We start from the raw sequence: 15,111 nt of genomic DNA, 5'->3' as shown, positions 1-15,111 counted from the left end.
AGGATGAGCAGGTCACAAAATTAGGGAAACTCCCAGCTGCAAAGACTTTGCAATCTAAAAGGAAAACCAAGGCAGGAAATAATGTATAATATATGGGATGGGCAGTGCAGTTAGTAACTTGATTATTTTTGAGAGTAGGAGGAACCTGAGGAGAACATAATATGTAGGGAAAGAAAAGGTAATGGAACAGAAAGGGGAAGGAAGCAGGTGTCTGAGGATAGCAGCTGACACCAGGAGGGAGGGGAGAGAAATGCTAGAAATTGAGAAATTAATAATTTTTCTTAATGAACTGTAAATATTCCAGTTTGTGGCAAAATTAAAATTTTAAGGTGATAAGGAAGTGATGCTGGCCTGCATCCCCGCAGTGTGGGCAGCTGAGGAGGGGGGAGACTCTGCCCTGTTCGAGATCTCCCCACCTGCAGTGTTGCCTGCAGCTCTGCTGTCCAGCATTAGAGTGGCATGGAACTACTGGAACCAGTCCAGAGGAGGCATGGAAATGCTCCAAGGAATAAAGCACTTCTGTTATGGAGACAGGCTGAGAGAACTCAGTGTTCAGACTGGCCAAGAGAAGGCACTGGGGAGACCTTAGAGCCCCTGCCAGTGCCTAAAGGCACTGAGAGAGCCACAGAGGGACTTTTGACAAAGGTCTGGAGTGAATGGGGAATGGCTTCCCACTGCCAGAGGGCAGGGTTAGAAGGGACATTGGGGAGAAATTCTTGGCTGTGAAGGTGGTGAAGCCCTGACACAGGTTGGCCAGAGAAGCTGTGGATACCCCATGCCTGGAAGTGTTCAAACCCAGGTTGAACAAGGCTTAGAGCAACCTGGTCTAGTGGAATATGTCCCTGTTCATGGCAGGGGGGTGGAATGAGGTGGTCTGTAAGGTCCCTTCCAACCCAAACCATTCTATGATGCTATGGTAAGTCAGAACACTGCAGTACTATATGAAATTAAATTACAATTTTAAGTTTTTTTTGTTTGTCTGAAATATTGTAGCCAGTCTGGTGGGAAAATATGTCACTATTTACACAGATGTTACACAAATGTTTTCTCCTGCCTTGATTTAGGTCAGCATTTAAATCAACTCTACTGCTTCAAAACCTATCTCTGGTAAATTTCACATTCTTACTTCAAACACATTTCCCTACATTTCCCACTGGTACAATGAAAGCTGGTGGCCACTTTTCTGCTCTCACCTTCAGGGAGCCGAAGAGGCAGACAAAATGTCTTCTGGTGCGTTTTGGTTTGATTTTCTGCCTCTCCAAGCCACTCCTGATACTGATGGAAGAACAAGCCTATTTTTCAAGTTTTCCACCATGGATATCTAGGTTATCACCCATAATTGTGTAGAGATAAGATCTTTGGCTAACTGGACACCAACAGCTCCAGGGAACTAGAGCAAAACCTCCTGCAGGCAACCACCATCTGGCACTCGACCTTTGGACTGGTCTCCTCTCTAATAATTGTGGAATCACGGTAATTTTGTACAAGAACATTCAATTACTTAATCATAAGTTACAAGCATCCTTGAGCTGCTGAGTGAGGCACACACTCAGTGCAGTTATTCATAGACATTCAATCTCCATCCCTTTGTAGTGAATATTTAATTAGTTACTATGAGTTACTCTTGTCAGAGTAACTCCTCACAGGATGGCTTATCTGTTCTGCCTATCAGCTGGTGGGATATCTCAGGGCATCTTCCCCCCACATGAATTTGCTATTTGGTGAGATAACTCAAGTGGACATCTGTCTGGTAGTGAGTTACTTCTTGTGCCATTGAGGTGGCATTCCCAGCTGACAATAAACATCTTGCACTGAGAGTGAGATTGAAGGAAAAGAAGCCTGAATTTCTGACTGGCAGACACTTCACTTTACAAGCTGTAAAAGCTACACAAAACTTTCACAAAGCAGAAGTCTTCTGCACATTTCCTGGAAATGTGTGGGGCTTTTCTCTGAAGTCAGGACCACACTTTGTGGTTACTCTTCCAGAGGCTGGTGAAAGGACTCTATGCGTGATTGACTCATCATCAACTGGTGTTAATTACATTGACTCCTAATCTATACTATTTCTTTGCTAGCTATAATATAGGCATGTTTATGTTGTGCACTGTTTTATGGAAATCTATTAGTAGTTCTTTCTTTTAACCCATGTAGTAAGAAACTCTGTTTAAGGCCTTCTGTCTGTTAATCTCCTGTCTATTCATTCAGTAACTCATTTTATAATAGACCTTACTGGCCATTCCTGAGAACTTGCAAGCCAGAGCTTTGTAGGTGCAGGCTGTCTGAGTAAAGCTTCTGCCAAAAATCTGAACCTAAGGCAGAGCTGGTCTAAAGGCTCTCACTCGATCTACAACAGGTTTAGAAACACAGTCATGACAAATATTCCTCTGTATTTTATCCCTTTAACAAGGAGGTTCTTTCCAACCTTCCTGCTACCAAAGAGAACTCCCTGCAGTGAGAACATTAGGAGGAGGAGGAGGAGAAAAAGGATGAGGACAAGGAGGATGAGAAGGAGGAGGAGGTGGAGAAGGTGTATCATGGACTTGCATTTTCACTTTGAAATATATGAATGACTTCTCCAACCCCAATGCAATCTTCATATGAACTAGACCCAGCAAACCAAACCCTCTGGATCTGGAGGGCTATGGAGCTGCCATGCTCCATGGAGTTCTTCCCACCTCCAGTGAAGTACCTGCTTTGCATAACTAATTTGTGAAGGAAGAGCAGCCTTGTGCCTGAAGTTACCACTTTAGAAAAGTAAACCTAATCTCAGCTCTAAATGTTAGAACCCTTTAGCCTAAACCCAGAAATATTTATTGCAGTGTGCTGAGCCACTGCCTTACTGGAATTGCAGTCTGGGGACTCCATGCCATCTGTACAGGACAGGCTGTAGAACTGGATTGCATCTTGTTGGAGAATTTTGCTCAGAAATGGCTTATAGAGTTTTGTTCAGACATGCCATAATCATATACAGCTGATGGTTAAAAGTAAAAGGCAGCTGTGAGGAGCAAATTCTCACAGCCTGTTTCTGTAAACAACAAAAGTTCTCAGGCACGTTTATGTAAACAGCAGAAGCTCTCAGGTTGTTTTTTAATAACAAGTAAATATCTTGTCCTTGGATAAGTTTTGGGAAAGCAAAAGTTGACAAACATGGAGGCCTTGAGAACTTTCATAACAGGGTGAGAAAATAAATCTTGAATTCAATAACAAACCACAGGTATTGAAAACAAAAGGAGGGGTTAATGTGTAATCTGTGACCTATGATGAGCTCGGATTTTGCAATATGCATGAGCTTAATTAACACCACTATAAAAGTGTGTAAGTGAGATCAATAAATCTGAGTTCGATGCTGATCAACAAAGATGGGTCGTCTCCCTTCACTTTCAACAGCATCTCCCATCATGGTGCCACATGCATCCTATGGGGATCGTAAAGGTTGGAAAAGACCTCCAAGATCACCCAAGTCCAATATCATGAACATATAGAACCTCACCCAGAAAATATGAACATACAGAACAACCATGAGTTGACCAAATTTTTCCTATATTTCCAATTGTGAACAACCTCACAAATTTTCACTAAAACATTTTTTAGAAAATAAGCTGAGAAGAAATACTAATTTGCCAGCTTGATGTCTTGTCCAGCATTTGATAAGGGCTCTAGAATACCTCCCTGAAGAAGACAGCCTGAGAAAGTCGGTGCTGTTCAGCCTGGAAAGCAGAAGGTTGCCTTGATACCTTGAGAAGGCTGACCTAGACCAGAGGCTAGACAGAATTAAAGAATAAAGTAGGGATTTATTAAAAGGCCTCAATGGATTCACCTTGGGCAGTACAAGAGCCCAGGCAGGGCTACACCCAAGATGAACCCAAAATGGTCACAGAAATGGATGGCTGGTCATGAGGTCTCTCATTTTATAATCTCTGGTCCATTTGCATATTGGGGTAATTGTCCAATTACAGCTTCAGATTATGAAGTCCCATCCTTCTTGTGTTCTCTATTCAGACTACCACTGTTTATGCTCTGGGGCCTGAAAATTGTAATGGTTGTCCTTGGTCCCAAGCTAGAAAAGGAATTGTTTTGTCTCCATACTCTGTGAAGAGACCTTACCAACACTTAATATGAGGCACACCTAGGCAGCACAGAATCTGAAAAATATAAAACTAAAACTTTAAGCATCACCTGGATACCTCAGAACATCTTCCATTATCTGAAGGAGCCTACAAGGAAGACAGAGAGGAACTCTGAATCAGGAAATTTAGTGACAGGACAAGGGTTAAGACTGAAAGAAGGGAAATTTAGGTTAGATATCAGGAAGAAGTTCCTCCCTGTGAGAGTGGCAAGACCCTGGCACAGGTTGCCCAGAGAAGCTGTGGCTGCCTCTGTAAGAGCTGTAATGAGGGATGCAGGACTCCAGATGGCTCTTTAAAATGCAGTTTATTGTATCCAATACATTACAGCAGTCCAGGGTCGTGGGTGACAGAGCCTGTGCCCACAGCTGCCAGCTCCAGCTGCAGGCAGGCCTGGAGACCCTTTGGTTTGCATTATATACTTTTCTTTGCTGAGCATCTTAATACAGAAGAACCAATCTATACCTTAACTTTTACCTATAGCCTATCATAACTACTATAATTACCCTATTCATGTTACTATTCTCCAGTCACTAAAAGTTAGTACATTACAGTTTAAGCTAGAAGTTGTGTTTCAGTTTTCTTGTAGTGGAAAATTCTGAGACCTTTTTTCTACTTGCAACATGGACAGGCTTATTTGCCTGTGCTATCTTTCTGCTTGACAAAAAAATCCTTTTGCTTGAGGTGGTTTTATTCTTTGCTCTAAGTCATAAAACCCCTTCTAACGAACACACCCTTTACCTCCTTGGTTATCCAGTAAGACTGGCTCAGCAATCCTTTCCTTCTATATCAAAACTTGCTTCCATCTCTATTTCATTCTCAGGTTCTACATTCAAAAATCTTTCTGCCAAGCATACATATTTGTGAGACTTTCTTCTCAAACTTTCATCCTTCCCAACATGCCTGGCAGTCTTAAAGGCCAAGTTGGATGGGGCTTGGAGCAGCCAGGTCTAGTGAAATATGTCCTTCCCCATGGCAGGGCAGTGGAACTGGATGATCTAATAAGGTCCCTTCCAACCCAAATAATTCTATCATTTGCTTAAAGTGATACCCAAATTGGCAATCAGTTGAGTATTAACAGTCTCAGAAGAAGGTTTGAAATATTCGTGACTACAGCACAATGACAAGGGGATCTGCCAGATGTTGCACAAGGTGTGTCTCACCTGGCAATATCCAAACACAAGTTCTTGACAGTGGTTAAGCATTTATAATGTATTAAATCTTTCAAGGATCTTTGAAGAGAGTTGTCATTTCTAACAACTAGGATTCTGGAATAATCTCTGAAATCCAGTGTGATCCTTCCACAGGCTATGCATATGAATCTGTCTCTCTGTTGCCCACATGAAATAGAGAGACCTTTAACACCAGTATTGCTTCCCATCTATAAATAAAGGGAGAATTGGACCCATTTTTTTCTGTAACTTTGCTATACATAAATCAAGGCACAGACATGCTAACTGCATCACACAATAACTTCAAAGTGCTTGAGAGACAACAGAAGTTGTCATTCAGCTCTCACAATCAGCTTTATTTTATGCCAGCCAGACAACACACATTTCATGCGAACTATACATTTGCTCCAGCTGATGCTCAGACGAAGGTTCCTGACTTCATGTCAATTCATCCTTCACTAAGGTACTTGGTTCTTGCTCTGTAGCACCAGTGTTTTTTTCAGGGGTCCTGGAAGCAGAAGAAAGAGCATCATTGCAAAGCTATCAGAGCAATCAGCTGACCCATGAAAACAAAATGCCACCAATGAGGTGGAAATTGTCCCATGACCAATGGCTCTGCAGAGTGTTCCCCAAACAACCACACATTTGGTTTGTCCTCAGGCTGGCTGGCAAGTGGTCCTGCTCCCTGCAAGGAACTGGTCCAAAACTCATGGATGTCCACAAAACATGTGAGGGCTCGGGCTGGACTTTTTGACCAGCCCTTGGTTTAACTGTGACCAGGATCATGTCCACCATCAGCTGCAACAAATACTTGCCAATTGATCATAACACACATCGAACAAACACCTTGCTGTAAAATTCTCTCTCAAAGAAGCAGTTTGTTTCCCTCATGATGGGTGGTAAAAGCTCTCTCACAGTGGAGCTGAGCTCTTGTGCCACTCAGGAAGCACCTGTTAAAAACAACCAAAGGAAAGTAAGCCCAGCTAACATGTCCTAGTCCCAATTTGAGAGCACCCCTTTTCTCTTTGATACCCCCAGGAGACACCAGTATGTGGTGGTGGCACCAAGGCACTGGATGACTGGCAGGGTCACCTTTGTACCTGGATAGTCTTGAATGGCAGCACAAAATAGCAAAGGCAGCCTGGAGTTAGGGTGGATGCTGCCAGCGGAAGCTCTGGACATGTGTTGGAAGGAAGGTTGGGTCCTGAAAGCACAGAGGGAGGGATGGGGAAGGAAAGACCTGTAGGGAACAAGGGAATCAGTCTTCACTAGGAAAGAGGAGGAGGATCTCTGGGGATGAGGAGAGACATGGATGGATGGGAATGGGCCTGTGAGGATGCAGAAAGCAGTTGATGGTGCACGAGAAACCGGCTAAGATTTAAAATGGGCAGTTTTACATGGTGGTTGCATCAAGGGACTGTGGAGATCCCCATTTGTTCCCCAGTTTTGCATGATTTTTGTGCAGGGAGTGGTTCCAGGTTAGAGGAGGGAAGGAGGGGCTGACACCATGGAGTGGCTGGTTACCATTTTCTTGGTCTATGAAATCAACCCAACCCAGACATGAGAAAACCCATTTCTGTGTGAGAGGCTCATGGGGCAGGATCATATGAAGAGCCCTGGCAGGACACCTCTCTCAAATACTCACCCTCACCTTGCCCTTTTTGCTTCCTACAAAGAGACATTTGCTGCCAGAAGCTGTTGGCAGAGGTTGGTAGGAAATCTGCTGAGTTCTTTCAGCACAGTAGGTCCTATGGGAATGAGGTGAGCTCAGCACCACAAATCAAAGGAAAATGCAGAGCAGCTTCTCTTTGGAAAGATGCCTCACTCTCAGGGTAGGCCATGTCCATACTGCTGATGCACATCTGCTGGGACAGGACCCATTGTCTGTCTCTGGAGGAGGCTGGAGAAGCCTGCACATCCTTGCCAGTGGAAATGGTGCCCAACAGCACAGCTCTTGCAGTTTGAAGGCCATCAGTAACTACTGCAGGTGCCAAGCACATCTTCACACCTCCTTTAGTGAGGGAGGATGCAGGAACCATGGGACATGATCTCAGGTTGTACCTGGTGCATGTTGCCAGTGTGTACATGATGATCCAGGTTCAACCTGATCCAGGTGGGCCAACACCAGACCCATCCCACCCCCTCCTTGGTATCCAACCCTGCTCTTGCTGTTACACCCTGCATTTCAGAGGAGAGCTTTGAAAGTAAAAAATCATCTCTCCCTGAAGCAACATGAACTGTTTTCAATCCACCAACATTTTCCTGAGACCTTGTTAGAATCCCCAGGGAAATTCCTCCATCTCAGCAGCACTAGGGTGGTCCCACCCTGTTGAGACAGTCAGAAAGATGCTGCCTGCATTGTGTGTTCTTCCTTTTAATCTACTGGCCCTTTTTCCATGACTGTGTGCATCCTTCAGCCATGGATTTCAGGACTGAGGAGGAGAAAGAGTGTCCCATCCCACCCCCTGGCTTCCCCTTTGTTTGCATGCATATAGACAACTGTGTGATTGTCCATCCAAACCTGTTTTAAACTGGAGGGAATGTGAGTGGTAGGTAACTACGTTATTTTCCCCCAGAGTTGGTGTTCAGAGACAACAGAGCAGGCACAGCAGAGAACAACCATGGCTGTTCCCTGCAGGGCTGCACAGCGAGGTCTGGCTCTGGGTACCAGCCTTGGGAACAGTGAGCTGGCAGTGTGCAAATAGGAGAGTTGAAAGGAAAGCCTGATCCTGAAACATAGCAATCCCCAACACACATGAAGTAACATTTATAAATGATTTTTGTTTAAGCCAAGCAAGGAAAGAGTTTGAAGACTTTTGCCCTCATGAGGGCTGCTGATGGCAAATTGTTGTGTGAGAAGGTGAGAAATGTAGAAGAGATGAATTGGAGGTGGCAGATTTCCCCTCTTGTTGTGTCTGAGAGAGCAGAAAGAGTATGAAATTCAGCAGGGGTTTGTTTCCTAGAGTGAGCACAAGGCGTCTGGAAATAACTAGGGGTGTTCATGGGCCACCATGAGCATACATAGCACCATCCCCTCTTTGCTGGTCCTGATATAACCACATGGAGCTGGGATTTTGTGACTTGGGGTCTAAACTTGCCTCTGACAGCTCCAGCAATATTATCCTGTTCCTCAGAGATATGGAGGACATGCTCACATCTCATCCTTGTTCCTCTATGAATTCACATCTTGATGTTTTGGTGGCCTCATATCAAAATGAGCTGGTGAGTTGTATTGTCTTCTGCAAAATTACTTTAATTTAAAGCACTTTAGCTATTTGGGAGCTGTTATGAGTCAGTATAGGCACACAGAAAATTAAAAGTTGCCTTTAAGAGACCTAGAAGCAGCAGGAATCCTCTACCTGAATCAGTGGCACAGAAACAGCAAACAGCCTCAGGCACAGAACTTTGATGCTGAAGGAACATTTCAAAGAAAAAAACATGAGAAATCTGTCCTTTCTTTCCCAGAGAATTCAGGTGAGGAGACAGCTCTTGTCTGTGGAGGAACCACCTTTTGGTTGGTGCCCTTATCCAGGAGGGCATTGGCAAGTTCATGTTCCTCAAAAGATAGAAAATCATTGATTTTTGGGCAAGTGCAATTCCCAGTAAGATTATGAGTAGGTTATGACAAGTCACTTCTGTTTTCTGAATGCTGTGTTGCCCTTTGTGCACTGAAGCTTGTTGTCTTTACAAACAGCAACAAAAATGCAAACTTTTTTTGTACTGAAAAATGGTCTTAACATGGTACTTTATAATTGGCCTCAGTTGCATTCTTTAGAAAAGGCACATCAAGCAGTAGATGTAACACTCTGAATTGTATCAGGGAAGTGCAGAATGTTTGCCTTGTTCTATAACTCAGCAGGCAGAGGGGTTGCTGTCCTTGCAAAGGTGTGAGACCTGTAAATGTGTGTTTGGGGCCAGCAAGGTCTGAAGAAGAAAGTGCCTGGTTGTGAAATCTGGCCTGATGTAGGTGTGGGATGAGCAACAAGGAACTCAACCCTTCAGGGTTCAAACCACAGCAGCAGATAGGCAAGCTCTCACAGAGCTCTGCTAGGAGAAATGTAGATGTTAGAAGACTTCTCCATACCTTCAAGTCAGATGAGGACCTGAGCAGCACGGATGAATCATGTCCTAAATACTACTCAGACCCTAAAACTGCAGCTGAGATTTTTTCAGTGCTTTTTTACTGGTGGAATCTATAGCTTGCAGGAGGAGGCAGCAGCCCTGTGGAAGCAAGGCAGGTGGAAGTCATGGTGGCACATAGGAGAGGATGCAGGATATCACCTACATCAAGGGTTTGATCCTCTTTCCCAATGCTTCTTTCCAGCACCTACACCAAAATTCCTTCAGCCTGGAGATGTCAGGCACAGCCCAGCTTCAAGTCTTGCTTGTCCTAGATGGCATTTCCAGGCTTCTCACTGAGGATTTGAGGTCCCCACACATTTCACCTCTTGCGTCTGCTCTTGCAGGCAGGACAGGACAGGAACAGGTGCTGAAAGAAGCCCAGGGGACTGAGCACTGCTTGATCCCTCTCCCATCCATATCCACCAAACTGCTCCAGTTTTGCCTCTCTTTGGGTCCTCAGACCCTTGAAACCAGACTGCTGACCATGCTCTGAGCTCACTCAGCAGGACCAGGAGGCTCCTTTGCTTTCTGGCAGGCTGGTGTCACACCACAGGCAGTGAGGGTCCCTGTGAGGGTAGAGGAACTGAGCTGCTCCTGCAACTTTCCATGTTTATAAGGAGCACCTGGGAAGAAGCACCATCTCCATGTACACTAACAGCTCCAGCCAGCACCAACCAAACTAGCACTTGGAGGCAATAAATAGGGACAAGGAGGCAGCAAGGAGCCATCTGAGACTGAGTGACAATAGGGTCCTGATGTACTCACAGGTAGAAGGACAGGTCTAGTCCTCGCCTGGGATGAAGGAAGCAGATGTCCAGGGCACCTTCTCAGCCACAAGAAGCCTCCTGGGCATCCATCTCTGAAACATGCTAAGCCAGCTTTTGCTGATTCCCCTGAGAGATATATCTGCTTGGATTTCCACTGACACATCTCTGCCCACTGCTTCCTCTCACAGGGGAATGTTGTTCCTTTACCATCAGCTGCTTCTGCTCCGGGCTACAAGATTTCTCCTTCATTCTCCTCGGCTGCTGCCTTTGTTGAGCCACCTGGCAGCACAGGGCATCTCTGCAGGAAGGTGGAGAAAGGCCAACCTCTTTATCAGATGCACCAGAATGGCAAGGGCCAGAAGATCCTGCAGCTCTGAATGTGCCAGGCTCCTACACTGACAACAAAGCTTGTCCCCGTGGCTGTAAAAGAAAAGAAACAAAAGTACCAGAGGACAAAAGCATGAGCAGGGTCATCCTAAAAGCAGACAGATCTGCAGAAGCAAGACTGACTGCTTGACTGGCCACCAGGACAGACACACAAGGCACTTGCAGACACATCTAGTGAAGTCACACCAAGAAAGGACAGAGAGAGAAGGGGCAGTTGGTAGGTGAGATATCATTTATTCAAGCAGTGAGTGATATCACACAGTACAGACAAATAAAAAGGCTTACAGTCCAAGAGAGACAGGACATGAGACAGTATCTGAGGGAGGATGGGAAGAGAGTCCTTGGTGGAGCTGGGTATTTGGGGTGATGTGGAGGGGAAAGGTGGGAGAAAGCAAAGGATTGGAGAAGCAGCTGTGGGACAGACATAGAAAAGCTGGCAGAGAGGATGGAGGGAAAATTCTTCTGAAGGCAAGAAGGAATGGTGGTGTGGTGAGCAAATGGGGTCAAGATGGGGAGGTGAGGGCATTGCAGACTGCAAGGGAGGGAGCCAACGGGGAGAGATCTCTGATCAGCAATGAACCTTGGGGAGAGGGAAGAGAGCAGGGGCAAGGGGGGCAAAGACATTCACTGTCCTGCAGCTCCAAAGCACTATCTGTCTCATTAAATTCAGGGCACACTGGGGGTTGTGTCCCTGCTGAAAAATCACAGGATCACAGAATTATTTGGGTGGGAAGGATCTTGAAGATCCTCCTTGTTGTTCCAATCCCCCTGCCATGGACAGGGGCACCTTCCACTAGACCAGGTTTCTCCAGCTCCAGTACAACACTTGCCTTGAACACTTCCAGGGATGGAGCAGCCACAGCTTCTCTGGGCAAATCTCTTGGGTCCAAGCAAAGTGGCCACAGCTGAACTTGTCTTCAGTTGTGTACTAAATACTGAACCAGGCCAAGGAGCAGGTCAGTCCAATGGCCAGGGGCTGGATTTTCCTGCCTTGACCATCTGCTCCTGGAACCATCAAGTGCCTATAGGTGTTATTAACTGACAAGAGCAGACCCATCTGCCACCCATCGTGTGGTGAGATTGCCCCCACCATGTGCCATGCAGGGTGCTCCTCACTCCTTGCTGTGACCCCATTCTCCAGACCTCTTTCAGAGCTAGAAAGGACACACCAGCTCTTTTTGGGGACCCTGGGGTTGTTGCATGCCACAGGCTAGGCTGGGGTGGGCAGAGGACAACAAGGAAGGTTGAGAAATGCTTTCCCCTTCCCATCTCTCACATTGAAACACAGTCAGGGCTCTCACATATCACTAAGATCTGCCACTACCATCCATAATTTTTCTGGCAGGTGGTCCTTGTTGTTGGCTTCCATGGAGTAGAGTTCCTTCCCCTAAAGGGCAAGCTGGCATTTTAGAAAGCATAAAGATGCCTTCAATCCACTAGTAGGATTTTGTTTTATTCTTGCTTCACATGTCCTCCACCATGGCAGTCAGGATTAGGGAGTTGTTCCCAAGGCACCCTGCAACAGAAATTAAGAGTCTTTACAAGCAATTCAGAGTTCATGACAGACCACCAGTCCTGAAGTACTCAGAGCTGTGTTACCCTTTATCACACACCCCTGAGCTTGGAAGTAGACCCAGTGGAATGAGTGGAATTGTTCCCAACCCAGAAAGCTCAGGTGAATAAGGACAAATGGAAGTAAGGTGCCAATTCCCCAACTGAATCAAACTTACCATGACACTGTTGGAACAAGGCAGAGCAGAAGCCCATGTCTGAACACCACAATATTTTCCAAATGTGGAAAAGATACTGTTCTTGGAGTTGAGCACATCCATATCATCATGTTTATACTAGGGAATTTCTCCTTCCTGTGTGGCTCCTCTTCTTCATCTGATGGCACTGTTGGTTCTTATTCCTTGGATGTTGGGAGGTACAAGCTCTGTCAGAAGCATCTTCTTAAAGTCTCTTTCTCTCCTGCACTGCCACATTTCTAAATAAACCCTAAATCAAAAGAATATCATGACACACGAGGCTGCATTTGTATAACAGCTGATATGTCAGCTGGTGAAACATCCTTTTACCAGTCAAGGATTTAAAAATTATAATGGAGCTTTTCAAAGGGAGCTCAGTTCTGTGCCCAAGCTGGAGTGGAAGGACGGAGAGTGTCAAGGAAAAGCTTCTTCATCCACCCATGCACCAGGATCCCAGATGAGTGGACACCATGTAGTTAAAAGCAGCTCAGTAAAATTGGAAGGGAGGCAACTCCTCATGGGACTGCTCATGGCAGTCAAAGCGACACCTCTGCAAAGCCTCTGATCACTCTCAGATCACAGAATTATTTAGGTGGGAAAAGACCTCTAAAATACTCTGTTATTAAATATTTGAGAGGGAGACTCGACTTTCAAAATTCAGTTTATTTTTTACTTCACCCAGGCACTAACAGTGACAAATAAATGTCCAGCCAGTGCCTCAACATCTCCACACTAAATGCTCTTGTAAGGCAAAGCACTTCATTTCCAGTGAAGCCCTCCAGCAGAGCCCTTGGGAAGAGGTGGGCAGTGCCAGTCACTAGTGATTTGGTGAAGATTAAGGGGTCAGTCAGTACCAGTGGGTTCAGACAGTGAAGGCTAAAGCCCAGGGATGGCTCCTACTGCTCCCCTGAAATGCATCCTGCGCCCCATTCTGCATTTGGGCTTTGCAAGGCTGAGTGAGTTCAGAGATCAACAGGGCAGCAAAGGTGTTTTCCACTTTGGGCAGCTGCAGGGAGGAGATGGATTACCTGTGAAGACTGCAGCATGGGAAACACCCTGTGCCTGTGTGTGGTGGGAGAAGCACTTTGTTGCCCATCGTGGATTGTCACAGATAAGCCCCAGTAATAACCAATCCTTTAGAAATGAGCATTTTCTCCACTACCAGCTGTACAGAGTGAGATGGTAAATCCTGCAACATAATCCCAGCTGAAACACTACAAAAACCCTATAGATAGTTGTGGTTCATGAATGGATGGAACTGGTGGGGGAGGGAGAAGGGAAGGCAGGGTGATACAGAGGACATCAGAAAGCAGCACTGTTACTAGCATGTGGTCACAAATGGAATAAGTTCAGAAAGTGATTTATAAACAAGGCAGGGATGTGAAATGGCACCCTTAGCAACAGGAAGGTAGAAAAGGTTTGGTGGCCCGTGGATGTCAACAGAGAGGAGGAGGAGGTGGAGGAGAGGCTCCAAAATCATAGAATCATGGAACAGTTTGGATTGGAAGGGACCTTAAAGACCATCTAGTTCCAAACCCCCTACCATGGGAAGAGACACCTTCCAGTAGACCAGGTTTTCCAGGTTTGGTTTAGGGAGAAAATAAAAGCTGTAGGCAGTTGAAAAAAGTGTAATTAACATTGGTAAATACACATCATCCACCCTCCCTCCAGCTCTCAATGGGATTTGGTCTCTGCTCCCTGAGCCAGGACAAGGTGGACATGAGCAAGGCACTGCACAGACTCTCCACTCAAAGATATTTTGTATAGAAAACAAGAGAACTTGGGCCATCCACATGACTTCACTGTCCATCTTTGCATTTGCAAACACTTCCAGCTCATGCCAGACTGGTCTGAGATTAGCAGCCACCTAAAGGGAGTCAGACTGTGCCAGCCCAGCTGTCCCCACAGCAGGCATCAAAGTGGCAACTCTAAGCAACACAACCTCGTTTGGACAGACATTTCTTCCACTTAACTGCGCTTCTGATTGAGAAAACAAGATCAAGGAGGAGGTATTTGTCTTCAGCATTTATTTATCATTGGAAAAAAACCCTTTGAGCAAGCAAAGATCACAAGCACATCACAATCAATTGGCGGTACATTAACGTGTGTGTGTGTGTGTGTTTGTGTGTGTGTGCGTGTGTTTTTGTGTGTGTGTGTGTGTGTGAGACTCTCATCAGAATACCAACAATGAAAAAGCACCACAAGGAGGTGTGCTTAACATGTTTACAAGAGACAATTTGTGATACGCAACCAAACCCAGGCCACAAAATATTAATTAGACACTTCCTATCTGCCTCCGAGAGGCAAGAGGTTGTGGAATGCATGGGCACCAGGTTTTGGCACCGGCTGTGCTACAGATGAAGAAGCAAGTGATCAGTGTGCAAAGCAGTCAGAAAACAGGAGCTCAGTCAGCTATTAGCACCATTTTGCAGAAAGGAGTAACAGTACAATACAGTGAAAATGCGAAAGCAAGCAATAGCACAGGAATTCTCACAGGGTAAAAAGCAAAACATTTCTTTTTTCCTTTTTACAAGAAAAGTAAAACATATTACAAATCAGCAGTGGAACAGAATCAGCATTGTGGTAGCTGGAAACACAGAAGAGCAGAGCACTGTTTCCCAGTGGGATTGACAAGTTCAGAGCCCAAAGTGAATTTGAAATGGCCGAGATTTGGTCTCCTTTCTGATAAACCTGAGTGGGTTGGATGGGTATAGAGTCTGTGGAAGGTACAGCAATGCAGGATTTCACCCTGAGGCTTGCCTCTGCTGTAGTTCCTGGTATTCAGTGCAGT

At 45.5% G+C, this 15,111-nt stretch overlaps 1 protein-coding gene across 1 annotated transcript in view; it reads right to left on the bottom strand.

The window, feature by feature from the left end:
* Window positions 1–5,631: 5,631 nt before the first annotated feature.
* MAP6 (microtubule associated protein 6) overlaps window positions 5,632–15,111 on the bottom strand; it is a 48,932-nt gene continuing 39,452 nt past the window's right edge. The window contains exon 4 of the mRNA XM_063150003.1: window positions 5,632–5,804. Coding sequence (XP_063006073.1) covers window positions 5,735–5,804 — 70 coding nt within the window. The 3' untranslated portion in view covers window positions 5,632–5,734. The remainder of the gene's footprint in view (window positions 5,805–15,111) is intronic.

The sequence above is a fragment of the Melospiza melodia genome, chromosome 2 (genome assembly GCF_035770615.1).
Source record: "Melospiza melodia melodia isolate bMelMel2 chromosome 2, bMelMel2.pri, whole genome shotgun sequence".
Lineage (NCBI taxonomy): Eukaryota > Metazoa > Chordata > Aves > Passeriformes > Passerellidae > Melospiza > Melospiza melodia.
The sequence above is the reverse complement of the archived record's forward strand: the minus strand, read 5'-3'. Positions and strand labels throughout refer to the sequence as shown.